This window comes from Lampetra planeri, chromosome 39, assembly GCF_965212315.1.
Source record: "Lampetra planeri chromosome 39, kcLamPlan1.2.h2, whole genome shotgun sequence".
Taxonomy (NCBI): Eukaryota; Metazoa; Chordata; class Hyperoartia; order Petromyzontiformes; family Petromyzontidae; genus Lampetra; species Lampetra planeri.
The window spans coordinates 9,605,798-9,628,604 of record NC_136145.1 but is presented as its reverse complement, the minus strand read 5'-3'; the positions used below and the strand labels follow the sequence as shown (position 1 = coordinate 9,628,604).

Here is a 22,807-nt window from a genome sequence, read left to right as displayed (position 1 = left end):
CGCTACACCATGTCGCCACCGCCACACCACATCACCACACCACATTGCCACTGCCATACCACGTCACCACACCACGTCATCACACCACGTCGCCATACCACGTCACCACACCACGTCGTCACACCAGACCACCACACCACGTCACCACACCACGTCACTACACCACGTCGCCACACCACGTCGCCACACCACGTCGCCGCCACCGAAGAGGGAGGCACGATCTAAACTCGAGAGACATTTCGTCTCTTCGTTATTGTGGGACGTGTCCCAAGCTACCCGACGCAAGTTTTAATTAAACCAATTTTATATTTTTTATTTGACCAGGTGAGGCCCACTGAGCTACATAGCTCCTTTTCAGAAGCCACCTGGCTATCGCAAATGAAAGCTCAACTAAGTGCCTTATCATGTGGAAATGTAATGCTTTGTTAACGGAAACAAAATATGAAAAAAACCGTTGAGGCTCTTTGGTCACTTTAACAACTTTGATGTTTTGAAACGTACAGGGGCTAAACATCACAGTGATAACATTAAAGTGGCGTAGAATATAATTGGATTATTATGGCGATGCAAGGGATTTCTTTTTCTCGCGAACGAAGACTCAAATCTGCGGTCGGACACTCCGCAATGCGCAGCCTCGCGTAGACTTCCTGGTCTCTCGTGCCGTGGCTCCGTTTAATCGACTCGAATTCCACGCGTATCATTGTCACGTTAATTCCCCATCGCGATTAAAGTTGTTGTTGTTCTAGATAAGAGGTCTTTACGCAACAGACTAACAGACCGGTCTGTCTGCCTGTCTCGTCAAGCAGCGTTACCCTGAACATAACAACAGAGAATCGTCACAGACGTACTGCCGACTGTCCACCAGTTGGGCTTTAAGAGTTCCACTTTTGCCGTTTTTGTTGAGTTCAGTGTGGATTAAGGGTTAATGCTCATTTAACTTGACAGATGCTCCGGGATTGCCTCCTGGGAGGTCTGGGAGGGTTCCAGAGAGAGAGGGGGTGGGGGTTGTTGCCCAGGACATCTGCCTGGGATTTGTCAAAGATTACAAATCACTTCTTAATGCCTACAAAGCGGCCTTCATTATCCCTCTTTAAAGAGAGTAATAATTAAAATACCTACAGAGCTATTTAAAGTGAGCATTTAAAAAAAAAATCTCGTCTAAGAGCCAAGTACTTACATTCCTCAGTCATGAAGACTTCAATGTGTTCTTTGGGAGTCCCATTTACCTAAAGTGCTGCCCACGTAATCACCGCTTTTTCCCTTCTCCACACGCACACCGTCAGCAGTTTCCATCCCGTTGCGCCATTTAAAGCCGCACACAGTTACTCAAAGCGATGCTCTCGATGGGCGCCGAATCAGTGTCACATTATCTCCGGTGTGCCGGTGCGGCGCTCAAAGGTGTCGCGTGGAGGGCGCTCCAAGGTAGCGCGCGTCTCGGATGCTGCTCCTTCCCTGTTGGCACGGCCACCGCTGTTGGAGGAAGGCCACCATCCCCCCCTTGCTGCTCATTAACAGCTCTCCGGCCGCTGGCCACACCGCAAGGATACGCCGCACTGCGACATACAGGGAGGTGCGGGGGGGAATCCACAGACGAGCGGGAAGGCAGCCAGGAGCGGCGCCACCAACGATTGCCCAAGCTCTGTGGCCCTATTTTGGAATGTTTGGCCAACTCTATGCATCTATAAAGTTGGTATCGTTGTTCACTTACACGCTTGTTATGCCGTGCTTAGGATCTACGCTCAGTTTCACGCCGATAAAGCTACGGTGCTGTACCGGCCGAGCGGCGGGGTTCAGTTGACGGCGGCTACCGGCAGCAGCCGCCCGGAACCCGCGCAGGCCGGGCCCGCTGCCGAGCGGCCTCCAGAGGCCCGAGAGAACGTCGGTCGCGGAGATGAGGACCTCTCGAGCGGCAGGTCATCGCCAACGGCCCGCGCAGCGTCGCAGCGTGCCGCCGAGCCCGGCCCAGCGGCGGCGAAGGGAACGGTTGGAGGCAGGAGCGAGGCGGGGGCTCTTCGCGTGCGACAAAAACGAGGCCGCGGGAAGATTGTCACGCCGGGAGCGCCCGGCGTGCGCGGAGCAAAGCGCGACGCCGCCGAACTCGTCGGACCGGCGGCAAAAACCTCGAGGCGGGGCGACGACGACGACGGCGGCCGCGCGCAGGCCGCTCGTGCAGCGACGTCGCAGAACGACGGCGCGGCGGCGGCGGTGGCGGCGCTGCCGTCCGGTGAGCGTGCAGCGCTACCCTCGGTCTCCGTGACAAACCCGCGCGGTAGCTCGGCGCCAGGCGGCGATGGCGCGGCCGCTGCTGCCGGCGTCCGCCGGGAGACGCGGCCGGGCGGCCCCGCGCGGCGGAGCGAGGCCGGCGACAGCCGTAGCGGCCCGCCGTCCGGGGGCCCCGGCGGAAGGGGGTCGGTGGCGAGAGTGGTGGCGAGAGTTTTCGTCGTGACGCACAAGGAGGCGCTGATGCTGCGCGGTGAAAAGTCGGCGCCGGGGCTGAGTTTCAACGCCACCGTGAGGATTTTGGAGGAGACGGTGCCGGACGAGCAGCGGACGACGCCTGACGGACCGCACGGTGGCAACGGTGGCGGCGAGCCCGGCGTGGGCAAGACGACGCAGGTGTGTCGTCACGCCGCCTCTCTTCTTCATTCGTGCCTTCCTCGCCCTCTCTCTCTTTTCTCATTGTTTACCTCTTGAGATTTGCGGCCACGAACGCAATAGTGGACCCGCGTTGCCTTGCACCGTTCGACAAATGCGTAGGTGTTTATAAGCCACTCGCCATCTCTTAGAACTGAATCACAAATCGTTGCTCTTCATTTGGCTTTTCAAAAGAAGAAGAAAGATCTGTTCAAAAAAGTTTAAGTGCTTTTCCCCTGAAACCATCGTGGGGAGGCACCCCCTCTCCTCTAGTTGACCTTTCCTGAAGCAGTGATGGAAATTCCACCTCAGCGTAGCAAGGGAGATATTTATTCGAGGTGCGACCACTGTTGACGGGTTTCCACCGTAAAACGGGATTATAATTCGCGATGTTACCGGTTGCCGGCCAAGTGCTCCGTGTGTCTCTTGTCCTTCCCCCCCCCACCACCAATCCACCCTTCTCTTCCGCGTGTTCTAAAAAAGCAAACGTGAGTGCCACCTCAGAGCGTCTGCGCTGCTGGTGGACGTCGCTTTGCGCTGCGTATGTTTCGTGTTCACCCCAGATGTACTTCGTTGGGGAGGCGGTGCGGTGGCACTCGATCCTCCACCCGGGGGACGCCTACCAACTGCTGCTGCCCAGCGAGCAGGTGGCTGCCAGCGGCACGACGTTGCAATCCGGCCGCGGAGAAACCCACTCGCTGCGCGACGCGACGATCTGTCACCTTTTTTGGGGTTCTTTTGGGTTTTTTTTGCCATTGTGGTGCGCGGAAGAAGCAATCCGCAGCGGCTGCGGGGCTTTACAGGGTTTCCATGCCGGGTTTCGATGAAGCAATTATCGCGCCATATGCAGCAAGTGAATAAGCAATTATGCAGCCTCAAATACGTTATTTAATGGGTTTTCCGTAAGCGTAAGAGACAAACTTGATCTATGAATTGGCCTATTAAAGTACGGAGCCGGTTTTTCCCTCCACATTTATAAACACGCGTTTAGAGTATTTAGCTGCTATAAATTTCCACGTGATAATCAGCCACTTTGTTGAGCTATAATTTGTGGCCAGGTCATTTCTGAAAAAGAGCTATGTGTGTATTGAACTTCTTTCGCACTGTACGTAGCCAACCGTGCTCATCGGAGGTGCGGGTGAAGGACAAGAAAATATAGCTCAGAGTGGGCCTTGCCTGGGAAAACAAGAAATAGTTTTGTTTTTATTTCGAGTCACGGCCTGCAGGTTGTGCCACTCGGCTGTGAACGTGACGCGGCCCAGCGGCGACGCGTTCGCCGCTTGTGGCTTGAGGTTCACGGTTCGAACATCAGGCAGGCCGCCCCGGTTAATACTGCCGGTGTGATAATCATACAAATAGACACTACGCGACGTTAAAGATCCCGTGACGTCATTCCATGAGCGTAGGCCATTGTGTGCCGGCGCAATTCAAAGTTGGAACAATTATACACAGATTTGGATTTTACAAAATAGCAATCACCGCTTCCTATTCCTGGCAGATCAATGGCCGCTCGCAGGCTGGGAGCTGCGTCGCATTGCACCACACCGGGTCAGGATAGGCAAAACGAGGCCATCTCGTCACGTTCTGGGATGCAGTGTCAATGCAAGTGATTTTAATTTTTTGTCACGAGTTTCCGTGGCCCATTGGTGGCAGCGATTGACGCGATGCGACCGTCCTGCAATGTGCGCGTCTCCGGGGCATTGCTCAGGAGGCCTCCCTGTACTGCCCTCAGCCGGGGGTCCCCGCCGGGGTCCTCCAGGCCGCGGGCTGCCCTCACCTCATCCAGCTGATGCCCAACTGGACAATCCGAAGCCTCGGGAGATCCGAAAGCTCGTCACACGCGCAGGTACCGAAACGCGCTCGTACGATGGCCTGCTCATTTAATATGACGTCCAGGGGTTGCCTTGTGAAGCAGACAGGGATGCATTTTGTGGTTTAAACTAAATTATTTAACTGTTTCTATTTTAATCTTGATTTGAAGCTTTCGTGACTGCAGGAATCCATCTTTGGTTCTTTCAGTAAAGGTTGCTTGTGTGGCGATCGAAACGTCGTGATCTATTATTTTTTCTACCTACGTGACTTTACCGAAAGAACCAAAGAGTATTTTTATTTTACCCGGCAAGGCCCACTGAGCTATGTTGCTGTTTTTCAGAAGCGACCTGGCCACAAATGATAGCTCAACAAAAGGTGGCTTATCATGTGGAAATTCCTCCCAGCCAAAGTACTGTAAACGTGTATTTCTGAATGTGGAGGGGAAAAACCGGAGGACCCGGAGAAAAATCTACGCGACCACGGGGAGAGAGAGACACGCAAACTCCAAATATACAGCAGCAGGCGTCAGGGTCAGAATCGAACCGACAAACTCCCCCAGAAACACAAACAGCCGCTCCAGTTTTTATATTCTTAGGTTTTTTCGGTAAAGTCACGTAGGTAAAAAAAATTAATAAAAGTAAAATAAAAATAAAAAATAAAAATCACGACGTTTCGGAGGCAACACAAGCTTCCGTCTTCAGGTGGAACCGTCACAGCCCGACAGCTGTATCAAGTAAATGAGAGATTACAAGAGATACCACTCCGTATATATAATGGTTGAGGGGGGGGGCAGGAACGGCCCACTTTTTATTATTATGGTAAGGTGCGGCTTGAGACTACGAATAGATTACATAACAAATGACTGAGCCTTTATTATGGAGAAGTGCAGTTTGTGACTACGCCTAGCCTACATAACAAAATGCTGCATATGAGACAGAGCCTCTGCCATGTAGATGGTAATAGACTACATAACAAATGACTGAGCCTTTATTATGGAGAGGTTCGGTTTGTGACTATGCCTAGCCTACATAACAAAATGCTGCAAATGAAACCGAGCCTCTGCCATGTAGATGGTAAAAGCACAAAAGCAGGTCAGGAAAAACAGCCTCCTGCTATGTTGGTTGGTGGGTAAAACTTATAGCAGGAAACCAGTGTGTGAAAAAAGAAGCTAAACCTGGTAAAACAAAAACTGGCTGTCTATCAGTAACCTGTAATAGTTGTCTGTCAAATAAGATGGTCCAAATAAGTGTAGTTAAATCTTTTTTGCATGGTTAATCACATCTTTCCAATGATTACTCAGTTTGTAACCATCATCACGGTTGAAATTACGTCTGTGTTTGTATATTTGTATGGCTTCGTGTACAAACCTTTGATGGTAGCCAGTATCTGGCTATCTGGTCTGAGATGTCGCAGTTGTTGCACTTATCATTTGTGAATTTCGTCTCGCGCTTTAATGTTGTTTATTTACAATCAGTTGGAACCGCAGCCCAGCACCTCTTCACAGAGGGCAGAGGAAAGCGGTGACCATCGTCTGGGCCTCATGAATATCAGAGACATCTTGGAGGAAAGGTGCGAAGTGGTCACAAGGGAACTGATTGCGTTTCCGAAATGCATTAAACACGAGCACTGACTTGACCCACACGCCCCATCGCCACCGCTCCTCGGTGACCCCTACAGTCTGCCACGACAATAGAGCAAACAAGGGCGCACGAGAAACGTGCCTACGAGCTGCAGTCATTGGTAAAACATTATCTGGCGATGCTGCTGTTGCTGCGCTGGCAGTGGTGCACAAGCACTAACACGTAAAAATAGCCCAACACGTTTTGTCAATAGCACTGTGGCCTTAAATTATACGTATAGTTTTGGTGATCTGTGCCTAACAGCTGACACTCTTAACGCCGTGTGTAATGCTGTTGGCTAGGCTACGTGGATTTTCATGCAATTTTTTTATATTTTTGTATGTTGTTCATGAAAGACTAATCATAAATATTGTAACTAATCATTAGTTTGTTATTACAAAAATAATCAATTTTCTCCAAAAATATCACAGCGCCGCTTTTGGTAAAAACTAGGTGCGCCGCTGTGTTGGCATTTCATATTACAGAATAATCTATCCAATTAATTTGTATGTGTGACAATCGTTTATTATTTTTTGGACATCGAATAGAAATTGAAATGAAGAAGCAGAATCCGCTTTTCCGTTGACCTCAGTGCAGTCTCACTTTGATGACTTTTGCTCGCTCTTGCAGTGAACATTTGTGGGAATGAGTGAACACCGACCTCTCCCCTTCCGATCAATAACAAATAATCACTTTTTTTTTTATTCACATCAATCCAGAATCCAGTAAGTTATTGTAACTGAGTGCAAATTCATTTTGGTAAAAGTAACCTTCTGCTCACATTTTTTGCGAAAATTAGTGATCTGTCCTCCCGGTTTATAAATAGTGAATTTATTTTGTATTCACATCAATACAGAAGCCCGTGAGAACAAAATACACCGCAAGGAAAACTGTTGGGAGATGATCATCAATTTACACCAAATGTGATATAGAGGGGGATTTTTTATATTTAAAAAATGAAATACAACGTTTACATTTTAGTCTTTTTCATTACATTTATTTTTTATGAACCATCATATGACGGGCAATTACACTAGCAGCACAATATGACAATTGGTGATGGTGTGGGCAATGTACCTTCTTCATAGCATGTCAAGGGGCATCTCTATATGTCTTCGATACAAGATGCCTCTCTATGTGCTATGAAAAAGGGCATTTTCCCAACAAGCCAGCGACTTTATATGTTCCCCGTTATATATTGTTCCATTTAAGGCAGTGCTATTGACGAATGTGTTGAGTATTTTGTCACTTTTCACTGCAATTGAATGTTAGTTGTATAGGCGCGCCGCATTGTGGTGATGGAGAGCGTCACTGGGTCACACTTCCACCGAGGCGAGTTCCTTAGTCTAGAAGGTCATTAAGGATTCATCACACGCATTTTACGAACCGGCATGGTGCAATAATATTGACAAAGGAACAAAAAAATGTGTAGAAATTGGGATGGGTTGTCCAAAACGGCCAGGCACTGGGTGGAAGGATTGTGAGTATTTGATTGGACCTCGCTGCGTGATGAGTGATGACATCATGTCGCCGTGCACTGTCAAGGGGACGGCCACGAGTGTCCATCGCAACGAAACTCATCCGAGACAAATGAGCCACCGGAGCCGGCGGTGGGCAAACAGTCGCACGAAGCCTCAAATGTGCGGCCCCACTTTGCCGCGCGACGTCGCATCTGGTCACACAGCCTCACCGAAGTGTGCGGTTAAGAGGTGGGGAAAAAAATCGAATCTCTTTCTGCTGCCCGCCACTACATCCCCCCCCCCACCCCTCGCCACCCCCACCCTAATCCAACAGCTGCGAGCAACTGGTGTCGTTCACCGGTCAAATTTCAGAGAGGTTCTGCTACCACCCGCACGATCGCTTCCAGAAGCTGCACGACTCCGCCTCGCGCAAGCGCCTGGGTGAGTGAGACAGGCGCTCGTGAGCTCTGTGCGCACGCTCTCCTCGTGCGGTTGCCGCCCGAGTCGGGCAATCGTGGTGGGGCTTGGCCCAATGTGATCTGCGTTGTTGGAGACAGTCAGGGAGGTAATTTGCGCGGAGCCAAAGTTGGGGGTTTTTTCTGCACGCTTATGACTTTGTACAAACCACCTTGGCGGTGCGTGACACGAATGAGCTCGACGAAGCTGTTTAACGTCGACCAGGACTTTAGAAAAAAAGTTTCCTCATCTTCTTGGTTCTTTCGGTAAAGTCACGTAGAAGGGAAATAATACAAATTTTACATAATGAGAAATGTAATATTATTTTATTTTATTATATTATTATATAGTGTTTTGTTTTTATTATTTCCCTTCTACGTGACTTTACTGAAAGAACCAAGAAGATGAATCCCTGCAGTCACGAAAGCTTTAAATCGAAAGTTTCCTCAGTTAACGTTTACTTGATACAGCTGTCGTGGCTGTGACGGTTCCACCTGAAGACGGAAGCTTGTGTTGCCTCCGAAACGTCGTGATTTTTATTTTATTTTACTTTTATTAATTTTAATTTTTTTTACCTACGTGACTTTACCGAAAAAACCTAAGAATATTAATCCTTGCAGTCACGAAAGCTTCAAATCTAGAACGAATAAACTAGTTTTATTTTAACAGGTAAGGCCCACTGAGCTACGTAGCTCTTTTTCAGAAGCAACCTGGCCACAAATAATAGCTCAACGAAGATGGCTTATCACGTGAAAATGTACAGCAGCAAAATAGTCTAAACGCACCATTGTCGTGGGGTTACATGAACAGATTGGCATGCTACTCTCTAGCAATACAATGGCTTCTTCAGCACCGTAGTCGTGGGGTTACATTAACAGATTGACACGCTACTCTCTAGCAATACAATGGCCGAGGTTTATTACTTGTAAATTCCATCTCTAGCCCCGCCCACTTATCCTTGGGTTGTACCCATCTCAAACCTATGTAACCTCTTGCTGCAGTAGTTCTCTCGCTATATTTCTCCTGCCTCAACAGTCCGCCTGCTGTATCTTTTTTCACCTGAAGACGATTGCTCATGTTGCGATCGAAACGTCGTGATTTTTTTTTTTTTTTCTATCTAATTGACTTTACCGAAAGACCCATAGAGTATAATATTAAATTAGGTTTATCTGTTTGGTTGTATTGGCATGAAACGAAGAGACTTTGCATTGAATACCAAATGTGTACATTGCACAAGTGTGGATAGAGGCCAATAGTGTGCACTTTCAGCATTAGTCCTGTGACACCAGCTTCTCAAAATCAGAATCATCATATTTATTTACACTGCAGGAGGAATCCGATGAGCTATAAAGCTCTTCTTCACAGATGTCCAGCAGGGGCACGGGGTCAGAACGTGACCACGACAAACAAAACAAGAACACGATAGGAGTGCAAAGTTGAACTTCTTTCGCACCGCACGTAGCCGACCGTGCTCATCGGGGCTGCGATCTGGGGCTAGTCTCTTGAGGCTGTCCGTTATAACAACTTGCAATGCTCATGCACTTTTTACTCCGTCGTTGCCCACTGCGGACAGGCATTTGGCTGCCCGGAGACCCCGACCTACGGTTTGACGTGCAGGACCTGGACAGCCCCGAGCTGAGCGTGAGCGTCTACCTGGACCCGTCGCGCTTCATCTACCCACTCGGCCTGCTGCCCGGCGCCACCGTCGCGTTCCGCCGCCTTCAGAGATGCACGTCACGGTGCGGCCACGCTCGCGCGGGGCGGCACTGTCCGTTGCGAGCGTGGAACCGCGCGGCCGTGGTGTCCGCGTTGACGGCATGGACGCGCCTGAGTGTATTTTATTCTTCCGCGTTTTGTAATTTTTTTATTTTTCATGATTGCTCGGATTTTGCCAGGAACAGCCTTTCTGTGAACGCACGAGCAGGCTTCGTTATTTGCACGTCAATGCCTTTGCTGGATTGAAAGGTCGAGAAAGGTTGTAGCCATCTCCTTGTCATCGTCAACTCGGCGTGTCTGACGAATTAAAATAGTTCTCATTGTCACTGCCACAATCGTCCGCGTTCATGCGACTGCAGACTCGCCAATGGCGCACTCCTAGTTGTTTATCTGCTACGAATCATGATGAGAACAATGAACTTTGTCTTCCCTCCACCTGGCAGCGTGCGGAAGAATGTGTACTGCAAGATCTTGCCTGTGAGCAGCATCGACGTGACTTCCTTCGCTGACGCCTCGGCCAGGTGGCACGCACGGCTCACGCATCGCGTCCCGTCGCACGCTAACGCCACTCGACGGCCAGGCGCGCCGCGCTTCAAACTCACGCCTTACACTATTACCTCCCCCCCACACCACCACCACGGAACTCATGAGGTGGGGGGGACTCATGCGGCGTCCGACAGCGAACCTTAATTAATTACCTTCCATCGTCTTCTTGGTTTTTTCGGTAAAGTCACGTAGAATGGAAATAATAAAATAATAAAAATAAAACATTAAATAAATATTTGATAAATATTTTATGATGTTTTATTTTATTATTTCCCTTCTACGTGACTTTACCGAAAGAACCAATAAGATGAATCCCTGCAGTCACGAAAGCTTTAAATTTACCTTCCATCGCTCACTGTCATTTCATCTTATATAGTTTTGCCTTCAAGCCAGCGGACGTGAATCTTAACGAGCCGGCTTGCCCTGACTCGCACCGCCTCGCGCTGCTGCCTTGAATTTCCCAGCCCGCTGAGCGACCCCTGGGGAGATGGAGCGCCCACTCTTCAAATCGCCGATCTCCTGTCGCGCGGCCAGCAGAGGGTCACGTCCGGGCGGCTCGGCTGCAGGGTCGTGCGAATACGCTGGCTGCGCCTGCGCTGGGCCTGCGCCTTCTGCGACTCCAATTTCACCCAGGTGACCACAGAGACCACCGAGCGACCGACCCACCGACCCACCGACCGACTCGCCGACCCACCGAGCGACCGACCGATGGACCTCGCTGCTTGTAAACACCCCGGCGGCCCTCGGCGCGTGCCCGGCACGGGGCTTCCGCTTTGCAACTCCCGATTGATGCGCACCGCTCACTCCCGTGCCCGCCAAGTGCCCTGCAGGTGACGGTTGTTTAAATTGACAGCGGCAGGATCGGTGCTGAGGATGTGCGGTGCTTGCGAGGCGCGGGCGGGCGAGCTTGCGCGTGCGGGTAGTAAGTGCGTGTGTGCGTGCCAGCACCGCTTAAGGTGATTGATTATTATGACTTTGTCAAGCCCGCCTTTAATTTGGCAGGCCGTTATAGCGACCCAGAATGCAATTAGCATTCAGAAAAGATAAAGAGCCATGCATGGTTTATGGCGATGGTAATAATCGTCGGCTTCTTGGGTGATTCAAATAATCGCTCGATTGAGCCTCGGCGTCGGCGTGCTACAAGCGTGCATATCTCTCGCAGGGCCAGTGCAGCGGAGCTTTACGTGGGACATGCAACTCAGAAGAGGGCAGCTTCACAGCCAAAGCGAGGTAAGGCTCAAACGTTGCTCTCCAAGCATGGTGCATCAACGGTTGCCCCGCTCCCTTCCCCCCCGGTTGACACGACATCGGTTGGCAAAGGGGGTTCCACCGTTGCGGCCGCACCCCCCCCCCCCACTGTTTGTGTTTTCCCGCCCCATCGGTCCGGGGCCCAAGTGGTGGTGCCATGCTCAACCACTCGACACGCATCATTTTGTTTACTTAACGAGACACGTATAAGAACGGTGACTCACCGGTCAAGGCGCCGGTCAGGGAAATTTACGATTCTCCCTCGTGTAAACAGTTTAGAGTTGTTGATCTCCGGCTGTGTCGTATTTGCACACGGCACTCGCGGGACCTGAGCGTTGCACGTGGAGGAGCGAGCATCCCTTCACATCCAGAGTGTGGTGGGCGGGCAGTGGTGGCTACGCACGCGGCTGCCTCTAGGCCAGCGTTGTGGAGGCAGCGAGGGTTGGTCGATCACCGCGCACGTGCCGTGATCGTCCAGCATGTGCCGTACCTCTGGCTCGCCAGGACAAATCGGGGCAGCAGAGTGTGGACTAACTGCCGCCGTCTGTTTCCATCTGTACGGGGTTAGAGCGTTGCCTCCCTCATGCTCGTGGGGTTTGTTTTGGGTGCTCCGGTTTCCCTCCCGCTTGTGCAAACAACTCATTAATTGGCTGAACACATCTTAAAAGAAGCACCCAATGCAGGAGCCTCCTGAACAATGGTTGCATGACTCAGTGTTGCTTTCCTCCCTAAATCAGTCATTATTATTTGTCGTCATTAATCCCGCATCTTTCCTTTTAAACCAATGCAGTGGGCCCATAAACGTCGGTCGGTCAGCAACAAACAGCACCGTTGAAATCGATAACAGTTTACACGTCTTTTTTTGGCTTATGCATCGAGGAAGGTTGTTATCAGAGCTCGGGGAGAAGAGACAATGGGAGGGAAGTAATTCCAAAGTGGAGCAGTGCAAGAGAAGAAGCAGAAACATCGCCACCAGGGAGACAAAAGGCGGCCGGGCGTGGTGCTGGCCACCCACCTCCTCGTGTGCCTTGCCGGCCTTATTCACAGGTGCTCGCTAACAGCACTTGCCCCAACAGTCTGTTAAGGCTATACGGGGTGGGACCTTTGTCTTTGTGCCGCAGCGTGATGGTGGACGATGGCACGGGCCATGCGTTCATGTACATGGACGGCCTGCAGGTGGCCTCCCTCCTGGCCCTGTCTCTCCCGCAATGGGAGGCCCTGCACCGTCACGTACTGAACACCTCCGGGGAGGCGTCCTTCAGCTACAGCGACAAGGTACACGGCAATGCACGGCAATGCACGGCCTTTTTCACGATCCACTGCTGGGTGAGGGCCTCCCCACGCTGTGTGGCTCGTGGGAGTTGTTTGACCGAGCTTCACCGCGCCGGTCGGTGTGTGTTGGAAGAGGAAGCATAGGCATGGGAGCAGAAGTATTGTACAACATACGGTTTTGGTGCACCGCCCTCTGCCGACCATCACGGAGCACAGCCCGACGGCACGAACGGCGTCCTGGCTTGGCTTGTCACATCCGATCATTTGTGTGCACATTCAGGGTGACACGTTTCATAGGCACAGGGCAAATATGATTCTCAATAAATCCTTCTCCCTCTCTCAAATTGTATTCCAAGTGTTCCTTCAGCGTCGTAAGACGAGAGATTAAGTCGTTTCCTCTCGGAGCCCTCGCAGCAGTCATCGTCGGGAACAGTTCCAGAAGGTGATATCACAAAACCACGTTTGATGTCTTGCTTCAGTGGGTTTTGCACCATCGGTGCTCATCTCCTGCTTACAGCCCTGAGCCAGTGGCGGAGAATTCCACCCGTCTATCTGGAGGACAAACCACTTTTGACTTCTCTACATCGTGGTTACGCATATTCATTGGGTCTTTTGGTAAAGTCACGTGGATAGGTTAAAAGAAAATAACAAAAAAAATTCTTCTGATGACGACCGCTTGTGTTGTGATCAAAACGTCATAGTTTTTTGTTACCGAAAGACCCAAAGAATATTAATTCCTGCAGTCACGAAAGCTTTAAATCAAGATTTTAGTGGTTACGCATTTTATCAACCCCCAGAGAGATGATGGGCTGAGTCAACCCCAGTCGGGATTTTAACTCAAAACCTTCCGATTGCGAGCCGCTCGCTTCCACGGCTGAGCCACCTGAGGCCTTTGGTAGGCCTCTTATCCACACCGGGGCTCAGGTGGCGCTGTATTTCATGTGCCTTGCAATGAGTGCTGCAATGCCAATCATGCCAAACTTGTCATGAGTCATCAGACGTAGACTAAAGTAGGGGAAGTGACGGGCCACGTTTAACGTGGTGGGTTTTTTTTTGCGCTTACTAATGACCGGGGCAGAGACCACCAGCCCACTGCTCACGAGAGCCAGGTTTAGTCACGGATGGCCCTCCCCAGATTTGAACCGCTACCCTAGGCTTTGCAACGTGAAGCTGGTTGTCCCTGGTATATAAACTTGGTCTGGACTTTCTTCTGGGTTGCCAGAGGAGTGCCGAGCGTGCCGTGTCAACACAGCACTGGGGGAGATGGAGGAGGTTAGCCTCACCAGCCCCCTTGTGTGACGGACCTTGTTTCAATAGGCGCTCGCTAACAGCACTTGCCCATACAATATTCTACTTGCGTACCATGTGCTGCCGATATAACCGCTGGGGCCGCCCAGAGGAGGGAGGCAAATATGGAAATTGCCTCGAGCAAGAGAGGGGCCCCACAACAGCCCTGTTATTTTGCCGCTAGTGAATAATGGGGGGGGGGGTCTCACGTGGAATTCCGCCCTGGGCCTCCAGGAACGTCTGGGCAGCCCTGATGGGCGTACTTTGTGTCTGTGTGTGTCCTTGTTGTGTGCAGCGGGGAGCGACGGCCCAGTGGTTAGCGCACCGTGCTGAGAACCCGGCAACCCGAGTTCAATTTTCACTCCCGACCACCTCCCCTCGTGTGCCGTGACGGCCTTCACAGGAGGTGCTCGTTATCAGCACCTGTCCCAGCAGCCTGTGAGTGGCTATACGGGGGATCTTTGTCCTCGCTTTGTCTTCTGCGTGCGACGGGTGTCCAGTTTTCAAGAGTCACTCTCGATGGCCTCACGGAAAACCTCATCCGGGCGCTCTGCTGCAGCCGCACAGTGTCCCGACCACTCTGCCTGCGCTTTCGAGTCAAAACGTGGGCACAGGAAGAGCAGCAGGGTCTGTACATTACCATCCAAGCACCTCCCTCCCTCCCCCCACTCCTCCCTCACCTTTCTCCCCTCCCTCGCTTTCTCCCTCACCTCCCTCACCTCCCTCCATCCCCCCACTCCTCCCTTGCTTCCTCCCCCCACTCCCCCCACTCTTCCCTCCCTCCCTCCCACACCTCCCCTCCACAAATTCACGTATCAGCAGCATCAGCCGTGGTAGTTGCCACATTTGCCGGAGGCTTCTGCGGCAGCTCCACGCCTCCCTCCAAGCCGGCAAGTTCGAGCTCACGAGCCGCTCACCACGCTGGCCAGCGTGCCGGCACCGGCGCTGCGCACGCTCGCCTCATGTCGCGTGCTTGGTTTTTGTGTCGTTGCGTGCGCACGGAGGAACATCTGTGGCAGCTTGTGAGTGCCGCTCCATGATGACGGCTGACCCTGTGTTCGTAGCTCACGACTCGGGACAGATCACGTTATTTTGCCGCGATCAAACGTGCAGACATCGAGCATGCATAGCGGGGCAACGTGCCGCACGTATGGGTAGCTAAAATATAAACACAATCGATGCCTTCGTGATGTTTACCCGTGCTCACCATGGTGGCGAGATGTTAACTACCTCGCCTGGTATACATGAGGTCGTGGGTTTGATCCCGACCCTGACACCAGTATATTTGGAGTTTGCATGTTCTCCCCGTGGTCACGTGGATTTTCCTTTGGGTCCTCCGGTTTTTCCTCAACATTTATAAACAAGCGTTCAGAGTATTTGGCTGCTATACATGGCCACGTGATAAGCCATCTTCGTTGAGCTTTCATTTGTGGCCAGGTCGCTTCTGAAAAAAGAGCTACACAGCTCAGTGGGCCTTACCTGGTAAAACAAAAATAGTTGATCGTTTACATATTCCCCCCCTCTGCGTTTCCCACCCCCCTTCCCCCCCCTCCCCCCCCCCGTGTTGCCGGCCATGCAGAGCCGCTGCGGACCTTTGAGTTTGAGCTGAAGAAGGCGGCGTACAGCACCCTCATGCCGTGTCGGCCCACGCTGCTGTGCGTGGGCGTGCGCGACCGCGACCCCGCCGCTCACGCTCGCGACACCGGGCGCCAGGAGTCGTAGCGCGCCACACGGGGGGGGGGGGGGGCGGCGCGGGGGGGTTGGGGGGAGTTTGGGGCCTATGGTGGAATGTGGCGCCAACGTGTTTATTGTGATTATTGTTACCGCGCTTGTTCAACCACGAGAACTCTTTTTTGAGGAAGGTCCCCGCCACGTTCCAGCAGTGCGGCCCAGCCGGCCACTGCTGCACGTTTCCCGATGGAGCAGTGGCGCGACGGGCGGCACGCAGCGTCCCGCTCTCCACCGAGTGACGCCGCGGGATCCCCAGCGTCCACTCCGGTGAAGGAGACGGCTCGGTGTTTTACGGTTGACGCGCCCTCTGCATTAAGCAGGGCAGACTGTCGGATTTGAAGTGCGAACCTTCGCTTCAAGTGACGAACCCGCTACCGCAAGTAACATTTTGTTCCACACACCCCAAACCTGGACCCTGTCCCAGGATGTGAGTTTTAAGCTTTTAAATTTTTATTTTATTTTTTATCTTAATGTCCGTGACATCACAGCTGCACGATCTCCGTGCCTTTCACGTCAATGTGGGGTCCCGTTGCCGCGACGTGACAGTTGGGTGACGTTCGAAGCGGAGCGCACGGCTAAGCCACGTGTCTGTGAGATCAGAGCTGTCGGTTGTCTTGCGTTGCCTCTCCCGCGATGCTCTCGATTGGGGGCTTTTACTTTGAAGTGGGGAGGTCCAAGCAAACGGAGCAAGCAGGCCTTCAGGGTTTGCATGTGTCAACGGAACAAGACAACTGACCTGATTATAGCCGTGCAATCATTCAATGCCATTGTGGAGAATAAATTAACACATTATACCTCGTTCCCGCTCCTCCGATTAGCACGGTTGGCTACGTGCGGTGCGAAAAAAGTTCAACGTGCAAATACGGAGTGCAGCATGCGTCCATACATTTATCTCTCAAGCAAACCTGACTACTGATGAGACACTGATTGCCGAAACCAGTCCCGGGTTTGCTGGTAGGGAACCAACGCTGCTGCTGTAAAGGCGCACGAAGGCCTGCTGCTCTGACGTGTGCAAATAGGACTTTTGTCTCGGTGTTTTTTATGCGGAGGGATAAATATGGGACAGAGGCGTGTTATTTATCTTGTAATTAAAGCTGGCTTTTGTTGGGTCAGGTGAGTAAAGTAATTTGTGTGTGTGTGGCCTGCATGGCAACTGCTGTGCGTGTGTGCCAAGAGGTCAGAGGCAGATAAAAACTTGCGGATCAATGAGAACCACAACAAACTCGACACACTCGCCGTGTGCGGCCTTAAAAGTAAACAGATGCAACAATTTAGGCAATGAGCCTAAACACTTTTACACTTTTATAGGTACTTTTATTCGTGTGCTTTGCAAAAAGGACCATTGCCCGAAACGTCGCCTGTTGTATATATTTATTTTCCATGTTTTACGGCCACAGTTATTGGTGACCGCAATGAGGTTGTGATGTTTATGCTTGTGCACCGTTGCCAACGTGGCAGCAGCTGTATTGCCAAATAATTAGTTTCACAACAAGCGAAAAATGTCGTTTAACTCATTTGGTTTAACAGCAGCAGCAGTCGCCGCTCGGTTGAGACGCCGCGGAGAAAGCGGCAACCCCCGACGACCAAGTGAAGGGTGCCCGACGCTCGGAGGAGCCTCTCCCTGCTCCACCTCGTGATGGCCACACGAGGGTGATCTCGTCACGGCTCGCGCCCTCCTCCCGGTGTCCACGTGGCTGTGAGCCCAGACCTGGATGTGATGAACCCAGACCTGGCTGTGATGAACCCAGACCTGGATGTGATGAACCCAGACCTGGCTGTGATGAACCCAGACCTGGCTGTGATGTACCCAGACCTGGATGTGATGAACCCAGACCTGGATGTGATGAACCCAGACCTGGCTGTGATGAACCCAGACCTGGATGTGATGAACCCAGACCTGGCTATGATGAACCCAGACCTGGCTGTGATGAACCCAGACCTGGCTATGATGAGCCCAGACCTGGATGTGATGAACCCAGACCTGGCTGTGATGAACCCAGACCTGGATGTGATGAACCCAGACCTGGATGTGATGAACCCAGACCTGGATGTGATGAACCCAGACCTGGATGTGATGAACCCAGACCTGGCTGTTATGAACCCAGACCTGACTGTGATGAACCCAGACCTGGCTGTGATGAACCCAGACCTGGATGTGATGAACCCAGACCTGGATGTGATGAACCCAGACCTGGCTGTGATGAACCCAGACCTGGCTGTTATGAACCCAGACCTGACTGTGATGAACCCAGACCTGGCTGTGATGAACCCAGACCTGGATGTGATGAACCCAGACCTGGATGTGATGAACCCAGACCTGGCTGTGATGAACCCAGACCTGGCTGTGATGAACCCAGACCTGGCTGGCTAGGTGCGGTGGGGAGCCGAAGGTTCGCCCGCTGCGTAGCTACGAACCCGACGCGCCCAAGTTCGAGTACGTCTCGTGGCCAACGCCGGTGACGATTGTCGGAACCGGTCCCGGGCCTACCCCTAGGTCGACTCGGCCTCAAATTTGCACCCGGTGCGGTGTGTTAACATCGCCACTGGGGAGACAAAGGCGGCCGGGGCGTGGTGCTTGCTGGCCACCCGCCCCCTCGTGTGCCGTACCGACCTTCATAGGAGCACTTACCCCCAACAGTCTGTGAAGGCTACACGGGGGATCTTTGTCTTTGGGGGTGCAGCTGCCTGCTACTGCATCAGCGTTTCTTTGCGAGGGCATTGCCCCCTTGTGTGGTGGAATCACCTTGTGTTTGTTTTTAATAAATCGTTTATTTTATAATATTTTAATTAATTGTTTCATCACATTCATTGGAGTAGAGTTGACGAACAACAACTGTAGTTCGCTATTTTCGGGGGTAACAGCTGACCTGCAGGACTACACGACACTCAATGATGTCCCATCGTGTGTGAGCTCGATCATGGAGCCCTTTTTGCCAGAGTCAAAAGTATGAAAAGTAAGAATAGGTTGTACCCTGGCTGGCAATAAAACACCGACGTGTTGAGATTCCTTGTAAGAGGCATCTATCTTGTGTTTGAACATCTTAACACCTAAATTTAGATTTAAGGCTTTCGTGACTGCAGGGATTCATATTCTTGGTTCTTTCGGTAAAGTCGCGTAGAAGGGAAACAATTAAATCATTGCTTGTGTTGCCTCCGAAACGTCGTGAGAATTGTATTGTTTTATATTTTTATACTCTTAGTTCTTTCGGTAAAGTCACGTAGGTAAAAAATGAAATTAAAATTTATAAAAATCACGACGTTTCGGAGGCAACACAAGTCTCCGTCATCAGGTGGGACCGTCACAGCCAGATTTGCTGCATCAAGTGAGGGAGGGATTCAAGATGTAATCCCTTAAGTACCAGTTAAGGGGGGAGGGAGGGGAGGGGCTTATCAGAATGTGGTAGCCAATGAATGGAACGTATCGAGAGGGGGGGGGTGGGGCTTACAGAGGGACGGGGTACTCGTGGTCGTGGTCAACAACGACGTGTTTGTGCGCAAGTCACTGTGGATGTACATAATAGAAAAGAATGAAAATGCCTATGTTTATACCAGTGTTGGCTGACAATAAAGAGAGTACTGGTAAACGTTAGAGATGTAAACACTCGGTAAAGTAAAATAGTGCCTGTCAGATAAGATGGTCCAAAAATGTGTAATTCAATCTTTTTTGCATGGTTGATGACATCTTTCCAATGATTACTAAGTTTGTACCCATCATCACGGTTGAAATTATGTCTGTGTTTGTATATCTGAATGGCTTCGTGTACAAACCTTTGATGGTAGCCAGAAGGTTTGCAGAGCACCTTAGTCTCGGAGAAAACAATCTCATGAGAGCCCACTGCGTTGTAGCAATGATTGGCAACGGCGGAAGGCTCGCGGACACGATCAGAGACATGACGTTTCGTTTCCCCAATGTAACAGTCACCACAGCTGCAACTCAGTTTATAGACTCCAGGGTATTGCAAGTCAGGGATGACATCCTCACAGATGGAATTAGATCACGGATTTTATGTACTGTACTGAATCGGACTTGGATCTTATGTTTGTTTAGAATTTTGGAGATCTTTTTGGTCACGCCTGCTATGTATGGTAACGTGATAGTTTTGATCGGAGTTTCAAGTGGCTGTTTCTGTATGGTGGGAGAAACAGCTTGGCGGATGGTGCGTTCAGAGTATCCGTTCATCCTGAGGGCCCGATGTACATGTCTCAATTCACTGTCCAGGTGGTGTTGGTCAGAAATGCCATGAGCTCTGTGGTATAGCGTATTGATGAGAGAATTATTTTGAGATGGGTGGTGGTGGGAATCCGGTTTCAAGTAGGAATCTGTGTGGGTGGCTTTCCTGTAGACAGAATGTCCCAAGGATCCGTCAGGTCTCCTCTCAAACAGAATATCTAAGAATGGTAGTTTGCCATCTTTCTCCACTTCCATGGTGAATCTGATGGATGGATGTCTGGAATTGATGTGGTCCAAGAAGTGGTTCAATGCTGGGAGACCATGTGGCCAAATGACGAAAGTGTCATCCACATACCTCTTTCACAGGGAAGGACGCAGGGTGGATGTCTGGATGGCGTCTGATTCAAACTTTTCCATGAACATGTTGGCTATCACTGGTGACAAGGGGGAGCCCATAGGGGTACCCTCATTCTGTTTGTAGAAGGTGCCATTTCAGGTAAAATAAGTGTCGGTGAGGCAATGCCTCACCAGCGCAGGTACATCCGAATTCAATCCATGTTGGACCAAGTCCTCAATTATTGTTAGGGTGTCAGGCACTGGAACTTTGGTAAACAGAGATACTACATCAAAACTGACGAGGATATCATCAGGATATCATCAGGAGATAGTACCATAATTGTATTGTTTCCCTTCTACGTGACTTTACCGAAAGAACCAAGAACATCCTAAAACCTGTGTTATTGCCAGAAAGGGTAACACGCATTTTTTTATATTTTGCGTATGCGAGCTGTTGATGTGATTTTTATTTTTTCATGCTTTCCATCGCTCTTGAGAAAACCGGTACGAGCGCAAATATTACACCGACGCTCCTCATAGCAAATGCGGCGATCTTAACAAACACGAGCTTATAAAAAAAACCGTGGCTTTAAGTTCACATTGAAAGCGAAATGTAGCACGGAGCGGTCGCGTGGCGGTCTCGCCGTCTTCATCGATTCTCCAGCAAACCCTCGGCTGGTCACGGAGAGAGCAAAGCAGCAGCCTCTTAACTTCTTACAAAAGTTACTTTTTAAAAAGACGCGCGCGCACACACGTGCACACGATTGATTGCAATTCATGGGCGCATTGGGCAGCTGTGAAACAACAAACACAAATCCTACAAAGAGCAGTGACGTCTGCCGACCCCTGCCAAGCTCGGAATGTTACTCATTAAGCGATACGCGGCCCGTGATTGCCTTCAGCGGGTTTATTTTGTCCTGCGGCAGAGAGAGAGAGAAGGTGAATTTGACATCAAACGCACAGACACACCCCCCACGACCACCATAATTTTACTCGATTGTAATAAACCTAACTTAGCGCTAAATGGTTGGACAATGTAAACAAGCCGCGCGTTTCCCAGACCCTGACCCTCTGCCTGCCATTCGCTGCCATGCTCGGTATAAAAAGAACAATACCGCTTGCCTAGACGGCGGCCGAAGCGCACGGTGGATGTACGTGTGTGTGTACGTGTGTGTGTGTACGTGTGTGTGTGTACGTGAGTGTGTATGTGAGTGTGTGTACGTGAGTGTGTATGTGCGTATGTGTGTCTGTGTACGTGTATGTATACGTGAGTGTGTACGTGTGTGTGTCTGTGTACGTGAGTGTGTGTGTACGTGTGTGTACGTGAGTGTGTGTACGTATGTGTCTGTGTACGTGAGTGTGTGTGTGTGTACGTGAGTGTGTGTACGTGAGTGTGTATGTGTGGCTGTGTACGTGTATGTATACGTGAGTGTGTACGTGTGTGTGTCTGTGTACGTGTGTGTGTACGTGAGTGTGTGTGCGTGTGTGTACGTGAGTGTGTGTACGTATGTGTCTGTGTACGTGAGTGTGTGTGTGTGTACGTGAGTGTGTGTACGTGAGTGTGTGTGCGTGTGTGTACGTGAGTGTGTGTACGTATGTGTCTGTGTACGTGAGTGTGTGTGTGTACGTGAGTGTGTGTACGTGAGTGTGTGTACGTACTGTGTTCAACTTCCTTCGCACGGCACGTAGCCCACCGTGATAATCGGCTGGCTACGTCCCGGCGCATGCACGCGAAGTTGTGTGGCGATGGCCGCTGCATCGGGAACGGTGCACAGACACAGCTGACGACGACAACAACAGGAACGCACTCGGATAATTTCGTCGATAACACTGCGGCTGTAAAGGGCACATTGCTTTATGTAATAGGTGACGTTTCAGGCAATGGCCCTTCTTGATAGCGCACAAATGAGGCCAGATAGATTAAGCGAATCGTTTTGGTCGATGACCCTGTTGTTCCATGGGGCCTTGGTAATTACAAAGTTAATCGTGCGATGAGTTCCCACGCGTTTGTCTTAGTCTTTGAGCATCCAGAATGTGCCCCCATTTATTCCCTTCTAGCCTCAAAATTTGACGACGTTTTTACGCCGCGTCTTTGATCTGCGTCACAATCCGGAACCCTTCACAGCTCGGGACAGCTGACACGAGGCCGACCGTTCTGAGACGAAGCCCCCCCCGAGTGAAAATCACCCAAAGCCGCCACTGCGAGTGACCGGCAGTGTCTGAATTGACACTTTGCAAATGGCTACAGAAGACTTTTTTTCGCGTTAATATCACTGTGGATCTAGGTGATGGGCAGAGAGAGGCCACTCTGCTCACACGTGTCTTCCCCTTGTAGTTAGACCACAAACAAGGCCTCCCAGATGTCCCTTTGATGTGCATGCGGAGTGCTAATTCCCAAGGGCTGCGCAAACAGCCTCCCGGCTCTCTCCAGTAAACAGCATGCCCCTGTGCCAACACCTAACCACACTCCCACACACAGCGTGGTCATTCCGGCACCCCAGCACCGCCGTGCACTTCCA

General features: G+C 51.1%; 1 protein-coding gene across 2 annotated transcripts in view; it reads left to right on the top strand.

Annotated features, from left to right (window-relative positions):
- Positions 1-18,568, top strand: part of CTC1 (CST telomere replication complex component 1) — a 115,858-nt gene extending 97,290 nt beyond the window's left edge. For both annotated transcript variants that reach the window (XM_078612790.1, XM_078612791.1), the window contains exons 15-26: positions 1,731-2,616; positions 3,198-3,281; positions 4,343-4,480; positions 5,921-6,015; positions 7,860-7,966; positions 9,555-9,720; positions 10,141-10,218; positions 10,708-10,876; positions 11,406-11,473; positions 12,613-12,766; positions 14,551-14,677; positions 15,630-18,568. In XM_078612790.1, coding sequence (XP_078468916.1) covers positions 1,731-2,616; positions 3,198-3,281; positions 4,343-4,480; positions 5,921-6,015; positions 7,860-7,966; positions 9,555-9,720; positions 10,141-10,218; positions 10,708-10,876; positions 11,406-11,473; positions 12,613-12,766; positions 14,551-14,677; positions 15,630-15,772 — 2,215 coding nt within the window. In that variant the 3' untranslated portion in view covers positions 15,773-18,568. The remainder of the gene's footprint in view (positions 1-1,730; positions 2,617-3,197; positions 3,282-4,342; positions 4,481-5,920; positions 6,016-7,859; positions 7,967-9,554; positions 9,721-10,140; positions 10,219-10,707; positions 10,877-11,405; positions 11,474-12,612; positions 12,767-14,550; positions 14,678-15,629) is intronic.
- The last annotated feature ends 4,239 nt before the right edge of the window (positions 18,569-22,807 follow it).